This window comes from Palaemon carinicauda, chromosome 32, assembly GCF_036898095.1.
Source record: "Palaemon carinicauda isolate YSFRI2023 chromosome 32, ASM3689809v2, whole genome shotgun sequence".
Classification (NCBI taxonomy): domain Eukaryota; kingdom Metazoa; phylum Arthropoda; class Malacostraca; order Decapoda; family Palaemonidae; genus Palaemon; species Palaemon carinicauda.
The window spans coordinates 17027960-17042076 of NC_090756.1; the positions used below are offsets into that span (position 1 = coordinate 17027960).

The following is a 14117-nucleotide window of genomic DNA, read 5'->3' on the forward strand; positions in this document are numbered from 1 at the left end:
CGAAATTGACGATTTCAACTTTCCTGAAGAACAGACACGAATCACGTTCCATGGAGGAGGTCTAACTTCCGATTGAGGACAGGTAAGCTCAAAACTCCGTAAGAGGAGAGACAACTCCAACAAGGAGGCAATATTAACTCCTTTCAGTCTAAAAGCGAGGCTCAAGGCTGAGCAATAGCATTTCACTGCCGAGACCGAGAGGTCCTTTTCCTCCGAAAGGTATACAAGGAACTATGCTATTGCTGGAATGGTGGCATCAAGGGGAGAGATAACCCTTCCACGACATAAACCATGGAGGACAGTCCACTTAGCCTGGTATACAGCAGCTGAAGATCCCCCAAGGAATACGGACATCTTCAAAACATGTTACGAAAAACCTCTCTGTGTGAGATGCTGGATAACCTCCAGGCGTTAAGACGTAGGGAACCTACGGCTTTGTGGAAAATCTTCATGTGGGGTTGTCTGAGTAGAACGTGTCATGGAGGGAGTTCTCTCAGAACTTCCATCAGCAGCTGAAGGTCCTCAAACCATAGCGGAGCTATGAGGGTCATTGTTAGACTGGAGAATGATCTTGCCTTATTGAGCACCCTTCCCATCAGGCAAAACGGGGGAAAGGCGTAGTCGTCGATGTTGTCGCATCATTGTTGGAATGCATCATGCCAGAGGGACTGGGGAGCAGTAAAGCGGGAGACTGCTGTACAGCGACGTTACGAACAAGACCACTGTTTGGGAACCCCACAAAGTCAGGACCTTATGGGCTACTAGATGATTCACAGACCACGCGGAGGCCACTGTCTGAGTCTCTCTGCCCAGGTTGTCCGCGAACACATTACTTTTTCCCGGAATGCAGCGAGCTGATAAGGACACTGAGTTGTCTTCTGCCCACCTTACAATCTCCACTGCAAAGGTGCTGCAAAAAGGTACCGCCTTGCTTGTTTATGCAATCTACTACTGTGGTATTGTCGCTCATCAACACTACCAAGTGACCCGCCAGGAACTTCTGGAACTGTTGTAGGGCTAAAAAGGCTGCCTTCATCTCCAGAAGTTTATATGCTGAGATCTGTCCGACTCTGTTCAGAGCCCGGAGGCCGTGTGATGCAGCAAATGGGCACCCCACCCCCTTTTTGACGCATCTGAAAAGAGCATCAATTCCGGGGGAAGAGCGACAAGTTCGACCCCTCGGAGCAGATTCTCGTCTGTCACCCACCATTCTAGGTCCGTCCTCTGCTTGGCCCCCATGTGGACCAGTGTATCCGGAGAGTCCTCGTGCTAAACCCACCTGGATTTCATATGCCATTACAGCAATCAAATTCGTAGGTGGCCATTGCGGACTAGACATTCCTAGGATGATGGGTGACCTATGAGACATAACCACTGCTGGGCCGGGAGAGCGTCTCGTTGATGGAAGGGACTTCCTACCTTCTTCAGACTTTAGATCCTGTTGTCTGAAGGGAAGACTTTCTGCAGGCTGGTGTAGATGATCATGCCCAGATGCTGTATATCAGTCTTTGTGATGATTGCAGGGATGACTTCTCGAGGCTTACCACAATCACCAGATCGATGGGTCCAGATTGACACCAGGGTGAAAACTTTTATGAAAACCTAAGGTGCTGTTGACAGGCCGAAGCACAGCACCTTGAACTGGTATAGCTTATTGTTGTGTATGATCCTTAGATACTTCCTTGATGACGGGTGGATTGGGATCTGGAAGCATGCGTTTTTTAGGTCCAATTTGTACATGAAGTCCTGTGGTCTTACTACCTGTCTGCTGCCTCCATCCTGAATGTAGTCTGCTGAACAAACTTGTTCAAGGCGGAGAGGTCGATAATGGGTCTCCAGCCTCCAGACGCCTTTTTCACAAGAAAGAGTCGAATGTAGAAGCCTTGGGGGCTCGTCTAGGACCTTTTGGAGAGCACCCTTCTCCAAAATGGTTTGAACTTTGGCCCTGAAGGCCAGCTTCTTCCCGGATCCCTTCGTGTAGAAGCTCGATGGAATTGGACTGAGTCAACAGAGGGAGAGATTGCGTGAAAGGGACGTAATATCCTGAACAAATCACAGAGATCATTCAGGTCTTGGCCCTGTACTGCAGCCACCTCAAACACTGGCTTGCAGGCATCCCACCACTGGTGGACAAGTGGCAGGATTGCCTCTCTGGCAGGAGTGGCCTCGACCGCTACTTCTTTCTCCTTTGCCTCTGCTGTTCTTCCTTCCCTTTGGCTGTTCTCAGGCAGGAAAGGGCATCTTGGAAGAAGCCTTGAGAGTACCTGAACTTATGCTGTTAACTTGTGGTCTGGATGCCTATGGTTTCCTCGGTGGAGGAGTCACTCCATAGAACCTCAAGATCAACGCTCTCTGAAAGAGAGTCCTGGCTTGACTTCCTCCATCGATCAGCAGCCCTCTCAATGTCTTCTGTATTGAAAAAAGATGGGCCCTCCATCGTAGAATTCCTAAGCATCTTTACCTCTGACTTCGGAGCTTGTCTATGGAACTTTTTTTATCACCGAGTCCCTTCGCCTGGGGATCAACTTTGCCTATAAGCTAACTACTTGATGGGCAAAGAAATCCATGGTTCTGGTGCCTGACAAAAGAATAGTCGGCATGGATATCCTGGTACGCTCTTGGGGCCAATCCTCCATTCTGATGAGATGAACCACTGACCCCAGCCAAAAGTCTAGCCACGAAGTTGTCTGCATAGCAAACTTTGCAACTTTTTCCATATTTATGGTGTTTGTAGCAGAGAAGGTGACTGGGAGGCTAGAGAGCATCTTGGATGAAAAGCCTCTTGTCAAGGCTTCAATGGTTGGATCCAGAGGTAAGGCCGACAGATTCTCTTCAGTTACCTCGTAGTATCTCTTTTACTGGATGAAAGGAAGAGGATGAGCTCGCAAGTAGAAAATTAGACTTTCTTCCTGGTGCCCTTTAACCCCCTTGACCAGGGCCAAGAGGGGCTGGTCTTGGAAGGTCCCTGGGTGCCGTACAGATGGTCTAGTACTGCGTCCTTCCCTTTCGGCGGAGCTGTGCAAGGGTTGTCCAACACGTTGATGCAGTTCATGCAGGCCTGCACTTGCCAAAACACAGTCTGATTCCCTCTGTTCAGCCGCTGAATACCTTGAACTTGCTGCCCTGGGAAGATAGTCATCGTGCCCAGAAGTGGGGTCCTCATCCATTCATAAGCTCGCCCCCATAGGAGCCCATGGTGGGTCGTAGTCATCATTGTGGAGCCTGTAAGATACCCTAGATGTCATGGGAGCGCCCCTTGTCGTCATTGTCACCATTGATGTTGAAGAGCTGCGAGCCTTCTCCTAGGTCTGAGACGACATTCTAGCAGAGCAATTTGAATCCTTACTCTCTGGGGGGTGGGGGGGGTGGGGGGTGGGGAGGTGGGGTGGGGGGTCTAAGCCAACAGTGAAGGTCTTGCATCTTCTCTGCATCTGGAAGAATCGGGAGCATCCTTCGGAGGAGAGACGTGAGAAGGTGGTTCGCTACCACTGATGAAGAGCACTGGCCTGAGGTGGCGACCGCGATGGGAGACAGCCGGTACAAACCCCGCCTTGTACAGGGGTGAAGAATGTCGCCTGGAAGATGAGTCAGATTATTCTGCCTTCTTTTCTTGGTTGGCATTATAGGTGTCATCTCTAGCTGGGAGAAATCTTGCTGCCACGTTTCCCCGGATTCAGGAGGGTTGTTCATCTTGGACCTAATTGGAGACACAATCATCAGGGGCTGATGTTCCTGGGATGTGACAGGAACGGAAGTCCTGCGCCTCGGGTCAGACGGAGGAGATAAGTGCTTCGAAAGAGTTAAAGTCTCCAGCAGGATCAGAGGTGTGCTGGTCAAGGCTGCTGGAACCTGCATAGCTGCGCGTGCAGAACTGGTCATCAGTGTTGGAAGGTCGCGCTCTGCTGAGCTATCACTCGCTGCTGAAAGGTTACATGTTGCTGGGCGTTCACACACTGCTAGGTGGTCACGAGCAGCAGCCTCTCTGCGCACTATGGACGCTCATAGTACGATGTGAAATCACAGGTACGAACTGGCTCCCGAGCTGGAAGAGAAGACGAATACACAGATGCGTCGTGGACGAGAGCAGGTGGGCGATCACACGATGAAGGATGATCGTGTTCAAGAAGCTGGGACCGTGAAAAATCACGAGGAGCGTAGCGCTGGGTTGATGGGGAGTCACACGGTGAGGAGCGCTAACGACCTGGAAACTGGTCACAATCTGGAAGACGATGGCAGGCAAGAACTTTGTTGTGCGCTGAAAGCCAATGACAAGGAGACTAATCTCTCGCTGAAGCGTGGTGGTGCGCTGGGGCTGCGTCATGAGCTGAACCAATTAGGGATCTGAAAAAAGGAGATCTCTCTGGATCGCGACAGACATTCAGAACAATCCTCATGTTGGCATTGCGAGGATGGCGACACTGCTCTCTGACGAAGATGGCATGATGGTCTGGTCTCCCTGGAGGGAGCGACGTGAACTCCTGACTCCAAAGCAAGAAAAAGGAGATCTCTCTGGATCGCGACAGATATTCTGGACAATCCTCTTGTTGGCATTGCGAGAAGAGGGTGGCAACCCTGCTCTCTGACAAAGACGGCATGATAGTCTAGACTCCCTGGAGAGAGCGACGTGAACTCCTGGACTCCAAAGCAGGAACAGGGAGAGCAACTTCAGCTGGCGAGTTATGCTCCGTGGTGCTAGAGAGACACAAAGGCAAAGCCGACAGCCTTCTTAAAGTGTCACGTGGCAGAGACTACTCCGGGAAGGACCTAACCCACGAACGGGAAAGGTAACTTCCAAGAGGAACAGGCACATGCCTCGGACTTTGGGGCCCCCTTCGCAGGCTGAGCAAACTCAAAACAAGGGGGAATGCAGTCATCGGCGGCTGGAACCGTGGAGGACAAAATCAAAGAAGTCGGGGCTGGAAAGGCTGCGCATGACACGGGAGCAGGGAACTCCAACGGTACAAAACTTTCGCAGCTCTTCAAAGGAATATCAGCGTCCACCTCTGAGGAAGCCGGTATGCGCTTCCTCTCTGCTCCTAACTGCAGCAACTCGAACAAGCCTTCCTTCAACGGAGGACAAGCAATAGCAAGAGAAGGCCAACGTCCTTCGAACGTTAGGGTTGTCCCGGGGTTATAGGGTCAACACTCCTACTCGATCAATACCCTGAGGAAACTGAGCGAGAGGGAGCTTCAGAAGAAGATCAAGAGGTGGAAGAAGAATGTTTAGGTTTCTTCAACTTTGAGGATGACCCTGATAGAGAAGAATCCCACTTTGACTTCTTCTTGCACCGCCTGCTAAACCTCTCCCACTCGGAGGATGACCACCCCATACGACTCCTCACAGGTGTCGTCCTGTTTTTATGGTCATCCTTGGCAGGCAGGCACAGCAAATGGAGATCAGGCTCAAACGCAGACATGAAAGTACCATATTTGTCTTCTGCATGACAACCAGAAGAAGAAACACTCACAACCTGAAAAGATAAAAAGATAAAAGGATAAGTTTATAATGGCCCGTCAGTATGGGTGATGGGGAGAAATAAACGTCCACTCTCAACAGAGCCAAAAGCAAATGTGGCAAGACAACACAGGTGTGCATGTGCGCGCTGGGTGGCTTGTACTAACCACTACCCACCCCGCTAACTAGTAGTAAGGTAATTACAACTCGATAAAAGTCTTATGGCTAGTCTTTCCGCTTCGCCAAAATTATATCGTTAATAAAGAGCAAAAGGGTTTGCATTTAGTGACGGTACAACAAGATATTAGTCACTGGCACCGTCGTTCAATTAGTTCATTACTGTATGCATGCTGCATAAGATTTTTCATAATCCTGACAATCCTTTACATTCAGATCTTCTCGGACAGTACCACCCTGTTCGTAATAATAGGTATGCAGTCAATTCTAATAGTCAGGCTTTCTCCATCATGAGGTTTAATACTACACAATGTTCCACAAGTTTTATTCCAGCTGTGATCAATTTGTGGAATGATCTTCCTAATTGAGTAGTCAAAGTGGTAGAACTTCAAAAGTTCAAACTTGCAGTGAATGTTTTCATGTTGTTCCTCACTGGGCTATTTTTCCCTGTTGGAGCCCTTTGGTTTATGGCATCCAGATTTTCCAACTAGGGTTGTAGCACAGTTGGTAATAATAATGAATTACTTCTGATATACAGTACAGCTTATTCATTTCCTTATTTCCTTTCCTCACTGGGCTATTTTCCTTGCTGGAACACTTAGGCTTGTAGCATCCTGGTTTTCCATTTAGAGCTGTAGCTTAGCCAGTGAAAATAATAATAATAATAATAATAATAATAATAATAATAATAATAATAATAATAGGTTGGGGTATTACTAGATAGTGTTTCAAGTTCAGAAATAAGTGATCAAAGAGTGCAAAATTAACATAGCAAAAGCACTGGTACAGTACCACCTTGCAAAGACCAAGCTAACAATTTGTTCACAGCTAACAAACATAAAATATTGTAATTTACGAGTAGAAAACATCCCAACCAATACTATTGTCACTAAATTGAAATTTTTTTTTATACTTTAGGACAATACAGTAGCTCAAATCTATATGAAAAAATTAATTCCCAGTTAATAGTAGCGAAAGAAATACATGCTTAAATCAAATGGAATTGAGTGCATAGTATAGTAATTAGTAGAAAGGGTGTGATAAATTCTACTTACAGTATAAACTAGGCTTTGTGACCCAACTCGGATGTGGAACATTGCTGCACCAAGAACGTGGCCAGCGTAATATGCTTTAATTTCTAAGTCCTTGTTAACCTGGAACAAAAAACAAACATTTTAAATTAATTCTAATTAAATTAAATATAAAAACATTACCAATAAACACAAACAATATGATGAGAACAACAAAGTAATGTACTACTTACTGCACACTTTTGTGTCTACAACACTGCTTATGAGTCAAGTACGTAAGCAAACAAAAAAAAAAAAACGTATAGTCAACTGTTTTCCTTTTCCTTAGGGCCTGGTTACATCTTGCAATATCGTGCATTCCCGTGACTTCTTTCAATGCAAGAGATGAAGATTGCTAAGTCTTAAGATCAATAGTTCATTTAACATGAATGTATGAAAAAAAAACCATATGCACTCATTAATCTTATGGCCCCAAGAGATGAGGAAAGAATGTTCATGGACAGGAACCATATGACAAGCTCATTTTTTATTAAGCTCATAGACTGTTTGTTTAAAGTAAGATTTCTAATGACTAAATCAGCACTATGTATAGCCAAAACTGAGTCTATCTTCACAAGGTCCAGGAAGACCAAAAGATGCTACCATGAGTGACAATCAATTGGTTGACAGTACTGTACTTCAAGGCGTCCAGATAATGTGCTTGTCAACCCATTCTGGGTTTGTTTCTCTTTCTTTGAATATAAACGCTCAAATCTGATTGGATCCAGGAACATAAAATCAGCGGGCAGATCATGAAATGGGGTGTGAAAGGTCTTGTGTCTTGTTCCATATTTGGAAAACAATCACTTACACCTGAGAACAAGAAAGTCAGTACAGTATACCCTCCCTCTGGTGAAAAGGTGTGGTCATGTAGTCAGCCTGGCTTGGTGCTTGGAAGCCCAGAGGAGGAGCAAGTCCCTGACCAGCTTGGCATTGTGCACAGAATGTTGGGCTGGCACTAAGCAGTGATATTTCCTTTTTCAAAAGTACCGTAGTACTTTGTGAAAGAAAAAAGATAAAAGAAGTACCATGTACCCTTTCCTATGTTAATGGTGGTCGAGAGTAAGTGACAGTTCTGTGTTTATGACCAAAGTGCATTGGCTCCTCAGCCAACGACCCATGAACGCTAGCTGCTTCCTCAGCCACAACACAAACTACTACACTGGAATTACTGTCACAAGGACAATGTAACACAAGCATCACCATCCGGAGAACACTATCTCTGGACCAGGTCACCCCAGATGAATAAATTTTTATATCAGGTACACAGGTACAGGCAACGAACTGTCTGAAATAGCTATCTTCCTCCCAAAACAGAGAAACTGCCATGAAGCAAGACGAGTTATGCCCATTATATTCCAAATCAGAGGAACAGGAACAACAGTCCATAGGGGAAGAGCTGCTTGTAGTTCCCCCTTTATAAAGGTACACAACACATGGGGTTCCAAAGGTTTGTATCCTCAAAGGAACAAAATTCAGTTCACTACACGTTGACTTTACAGAGCACTTCCTCTTACATACAAAAGCGATCACAATAACTTTTTGAAAAACAAAACCAACATTTATCACAAAAGAATGTAAAAGAGATCCAACAGTCGAAACAGCATGACGGTACGCTTGCACCTATTACAGTAAAAGACAAAAGTGGCTATTCTGTGACAAGCGGGTAGATGGGGCTTTCCCCTTGCACCACCTGTCATTAACTGGGGTTACTGTACCTGGTTCATGATCCCATGGACATTCTAGAAATGCTGAAGATATAACAGTATTTTCAAGGACAAAAGGTTTTTATATGCATAGGAACTATGTACAATAAGAGAGAGAACTCGATAAACATGGAGGTTTTATGATAAAACAAAGTTTTATGAATACTTACCTGGCAGTTATATATATATATATAGCTGAGTCTCTGACTGCGGCAGAATTTAATCGAAAATCGCGGCAACCGCCTTGTGGTGGTTGTGTGGTTAGATGGTTAACAACCCTTACAGGGTGGTACTTGGAATCATTCCCATTTTCTGTTCCTCAGATTATCTTTGCCCGACCTGTCTCCTGAGGGGAGGTGGGTGGGCTTTAAAATATATATATATATATAACTGCCAGGTAAGTATTCATAAAACTTTGTTTTATCATAAAAACTCCATTTTTATGAATAGAACTTACCTGGCAGTTATATATATATAGCTGATTCACACATTTGGAGGAGGGAAACAGACAGAAAAAAAAAAAAAACATAGTTGGGGAAACAACAAAAGAGTTGTAGGAGAACAAACACCTTGATTCCTTACCTGCTAAGGTAGCTGGCTTCAAAGGTAACTGCCTCTAGAGTCGCTTTCCCTTAGGAGTGTTCAGCCAGGAGTAGACCTGCTACGCTGCAAACAACTCAATCGAGTCTGTCAAAGGGGTAGGACCAACAACATGACTAGACTTCAGAAAACTACCTTCCCATATAAAAAACCTGCAACCTTACTAAAGCTAACCATCTAACCTTGCAGAAATAGATATAAACTATCTATCTGGACTGAGGGAACCGTACCACAGGACGAGGACCTCAGACAACCATAAAAAACACAAACCCATATACAAGTACATAAACTAAGGTTGAGTAGGGGTAGTAACTCCTTTGCCTAATACAGAAGCCGCAGCTACGTATGGGCCCAAGGTATAACTCTTGTCTTAGTCCACTCTTACCTCTCTGAGGTAATGAGAAGCAAAGACAGAGTTGCTCCTCCAGAACGTTGCGTCCATGATCTGCTTAACTGACATATTTTTCCGGTATGCCAGCGAAGCAGCAATGGCCCTTACTTCGTGAGCCCGTACTTTTAACAGGGCGAAGTTTTCTTCCTCACAAAAGAGGTGGGCTTCCCTAATAGTTTCCCTCAGGAAAAAGGACAAAGCGTTCTTTGACAGGGGTTTTTGAGGATCCTTCACTGAACACCATAAGGAGTTGGAAGCACCCCTCACGCTCTTAGTGTGGGCCAAATAAGCCTTGAGACCCCTAACCGGGCAGAGGAGGCTTTCCTGTTCCTGACCTACTAGATTCGTGAGGTTAGGGACTTCAAAAGTCCTAGGCCAGTGTTTCGAAGGGTTCTCATTCTTGGCGAGAAAGTCGAACCTCAAGGAACAAACCGCTCCATTTAGGGTGAAGCCTACACGCTTCTCGATTGCCTGGACCTCGCTGATCCTCCTGGCAGTCGCTAGAGACAAAAGGAAGAGGGTTTTCTTAGTCACATCTCGCAGAGAAGCTTGCAAGATAGGCTCAAACTTCCTGGAGCACAAAAACTTAAGCACCACATCCAGGTTCCAAGAAGGGGGTCTTAAGTGCACCTACTTCGTTGTCTCAAAAGACCTAATGAGGTCCTGCAAGTCCTTATTCTGAGATAACTCTAAGCCTCTATGCCTAAAGACAGTTGAGAGCATGCTCCTGTATCCTTTAATGGTAGATACAGCCAGCTTAGCATCCTGCCTGAGGTACAAAAGAAAGTCTGCAATCTGGCTCAGAGAGGTAGAGGACGAGGAAACCTTGCGCCTCCTGCACCAAGCTCTAAAGGTCTCCCACTTTGACTGGTAGACTCTTTGTGAAGAGATCCTCCTTGCCCTGGCAATAGCTTTCGCCGCTTGTGCCGAAACGCCTCGAGATCTAACAAGCTTCTCGACAGTCTGAAGGCAGTCAGATTGAGAGCGAGGGGGTTTTGGTGAAATCTCTCGAAGTGGGGTTGTCTGAGAAGATCTGGACTTGCCGGGAGTCTTCTTGGAAAGTCCATCAGTAACCCTACCACTTCAGTGAACCATTCCCTCGCAGGCCAGAATGGAGCCACTAGGGTCATTCGTCCCGAATCGAGGAGAGCGAACTTCCTGACAACCAGATTGATGATCTTGAAGGGGGGAAAGGCATACATGTCCAGCCCCGTCACATCCATCAAGAAGGCGTCCACCGCAACAGCTTCCTCGTCCGGGACTAGGGAGCAGTAGTTGGGGATCCTCTTGTTTAGACCGGAGGCGAAAAGGTCTATTACTGGTCTGCCCCACAACTTCCAGAGGCTCCGACAGACATGCGGGTTGAGAGTCCACTCTGTAGGAAGGACCTGTCCCCTCCTGCTGAGCATGTCTGCCCTGATGTTTCTCTGCCCTTGAACAAACCTTGTCAACAGCTGGGTCTCGTTCTCGTTCGCCCAGAGGAGAAGCTCTCTCGCAGTTGAGAACAGGGAGAGGGAGTGAGTTCCCCCTTGCTTCCTTATGTACGCGAGAGCTGAGGTGTTGTCGGAATTGATCTCCACAGTCTTTCCCGACACCGTGGTTTTGAAGGCCTTGAGCCCTAACAAAATGGCCATCAATTCCTTCCTGTTGATATGCCAACTGACCTGACTCCCTTCCCAAATACCTGAGACCTCTTTGTTCCCTAGTGTTGCTCCCCAGCCTGACTCGGACGCGTCTGAGAATAACACTAGGTCGGGGTTCTTCTTGAACAAGGAGATCCCTTTTCCCAACAGAGCTGGGTCCAGCCACCACATTAAAAGATCCTTGATCTCTGTCGGAATGGGAAAAGAAAAAGTGTCCTCCTGGATCTTTCTGTTCCAAACCTTTGCGAGGAAGTGTTGCAGAGGCCTTAGGTGTAGTCTCCCCAAAGGGACAAACTGCTCCAGGGAGGATAGAGTTCCCAGCAGACTCATCCACTCCTTCGCTGAGCATTCCTGCTTCCTCAAAAAGTCTTTGACTTTGTCCAGGCACCTGGTCTGCCTCTCCTGGGAGGGAGAAGCCTGAAAAAGAACTGAATTCAGAACTATCCCCAAATAGAGAATAGTCTGATTTGGCTCGGTCTGAGACTTCCCCCAGTTGACGATGAGTCCCAGGTCCTGAGTGATCGTATAAGTTTTCATTAGGTCCTCCAGACATTTCTCTTTCGACTGTGACCGGATCAGCCAGTCGTCTAGATAGAAGGAGACCCTTATCCCCTCCTGGTGTAACCAGCCTGCCACATTCGCCATAAGTCTGGTGAAAACTTGGGGAGCTGTGCTGAGACCGAAGCAAAGTGCCCTGAACTGGAAGCACTTGCCCTGGAACACAAACCTCAGATATCTCCTCGAAGACGGATGAATGGGGACGTGAAAATAAGCGTCCTGCAGGTCGAGAGAAACCATCCAGTCTCCTGGACTGAAGTATATTTAGATGGAAACGAAACTCAGATATATCCTTCCTGAATGACTTTATTTTTAAGACTAATTTATAATGATATACAGTTTAAAAGAAGACAAGATAGTTAACAGGGTAGTTATGCTTAATGAGTAGTAAGTATCTGTAAACACAAATATAACCTCTTGTAATAGGTAGTTATCAACATAAATACATAACACCTTTTCCCCTCGCGAAAAAGGATGAAAGATTAAAGCAAATAAAAGGATAAACAATCAATAATTAAATGGTGGCATAGCTTCGAATAAATAATACAAAACATGCATAATATTATTAATCATTTTACATTCTAAAATAGTCAGGTGGTCTACTTTGTCTGCTAGACCTTCGAAGTTTTGGTAATTCAGATATCGATCCATCAGGTGAGTCATCAGAAGGCTTACCATTTTAATTTCCCGATAATTTTTCTGCAGCTGCCGCTTCCTTTTCTTCTACATTTGGGATTTCATTCTTCTCTGCACCTGCAACTTCATCACCTAACTCTTCACGAGTATTTATGAACTCTTTTGGTAATGGCGGGTCTGGATAGCTGATCAACTCTGAAAAATCACGTGCTAAGAGTTCATTTTTGCTATCTTGAGAATCATTGGAGATCAGTCTCATTTGATCAATATGCCTCTTCCATACTAAGTTACCGTCCACTTGTACATTGTATGTACATGGACCCAATTTAAGAACCACAACTCCTCGAGTCCATATGCCCTTCTTGGTATTTTGACGATAATCCCGAACCAGTACCACGTCCCCTATATCGAGTTCCCTCATTGGTTTCTCGTTCTCTGAGGCTTTTCTTTCAATTCTCTGAGATGCATCTGGATGTAGTAAATCAAGGCGAGTGCGTAACTGCCGACCCATGAGCTCTGCAGGCGTGCGCTTTGTTGTACAGTGAGGTGTAGTTCGGTAAGTCAGTAGAAATTGACACAACTTGGTATTTAAAGATGTATTACACGATTGCAATGTTCTCATCGCCCTTTTCATTCCTTGTTTGAATGTTCTTACTGTATTTTCGGCCTGCCCATTACTGCTTGGGTGATAAGCGGGTATCAGTATATGCTTTACACCATTTTGGGTCGTGAACTCTTTAAATTCCTCAGCCACAAACTGTCTTCCATTATCAGACACGAGCTCTACACAAACCCCATGCTGAGCAAATACCCGCCGCATGATCTCGATGGTATTCATAGTTGTAATTGATTTCATTGGGTGTACTTCTGGCCATTTTGAAAATGCGTCAATCATAATGAGGTACATTTGTCCCAGGAATGGTCCTGCGAAATCAACATGTACTCTTTTCCACGGACCGGAAGGCCATTTCCACGGATTACCCTCAGCACGAGTCGGCATTGGCTGAGTAGCCTGACAAGCCGAGCACCCTTGCACAGTGTTTTCAATATCTTGATCGATATTCGGCCACCACACATGCAAGCGAGCTAATCCCTTCATCCTAACAATCCCCGGATGACCACCATGTAGCTCTTCTAAGATTTGAGTTCTATATCTAGACGGTATTACCACCCTGGCACCCCATAGAAGACATCCCTCTTCAATTGAAAACTCACGCTGACGGCTATGGAAGGGTTTCAGTTCCTGTGCAACGTCCTCAGAGTCTGCCCATCCATTTCTTGTGTAATATAAAGCTCTAGCCAGTACAGCATCATGCAAAGTTTCCCTTGCAACAGATTTTGCAGTTACAGGAAGAGAGTTCACCTGGTGCCTGTTAAATGCAGTTGCTTCTTGTGTCCAGTTTACAAGCTTATCTGATGCATCGGAGTCACAATCTGGTAAAGGCAACCTTGAGAGTGCATCAGCATTTCCATTGTCACTTGAACGATGTAATTCAATGTCATAATCATAAGCTGCTAACTGTATAGCCCAGCGTTGTATTCTTGCAGCTGCAAGGACTGGAATGCCCTTCCTGGGTCCCAGAATGTATGACAGTGGTTTGTTATCTGTAATAAGGGTGAATTTACGACCATGTAAATATTGATGAAACTTCCGTAGTCCAAAGATGATTGCCAAACCCTCACGCTCAATTTGGGAATAGTTACGTTCAGTGGGTGTTAACATCCTTGATGCATAAGCAATTGGTCTCTCTCCGTTACTGGTGATATGGGAAAGCACTGCTCCAAGTCCTTTGGGTGATGCATCTACTGCCAACGTCACAGGTTTACTCAAATCATAGTGCACTAATACTCCTGTTTCAGTGGTCAGCATTTTTTTAATCT

At 45.8% G+C, this 14117-nt stretch overlaps 1 protein-coding gene across 1 annotated transcript in view; it reads right to left on the reverse strand.

Moving 5' to 3' along the window:
* IntS11 (integrator complex subunit 11) overlaps positions 1-14117 on the reverse strand; it is a 107457-nt gene that overhangs the window by 41697 nt on the left and 51643 nt on the right. Inside the window, exon 5 of the mRNA XM_068356612.1 lies at positions 6688-6786. Coding sequence (XP_068212713.1) covers positions 6688-6786 — 99 coding nt within the window. The remainder of the gene's footprint in view (positions 1-6687; positions 6787-14117) is intronic.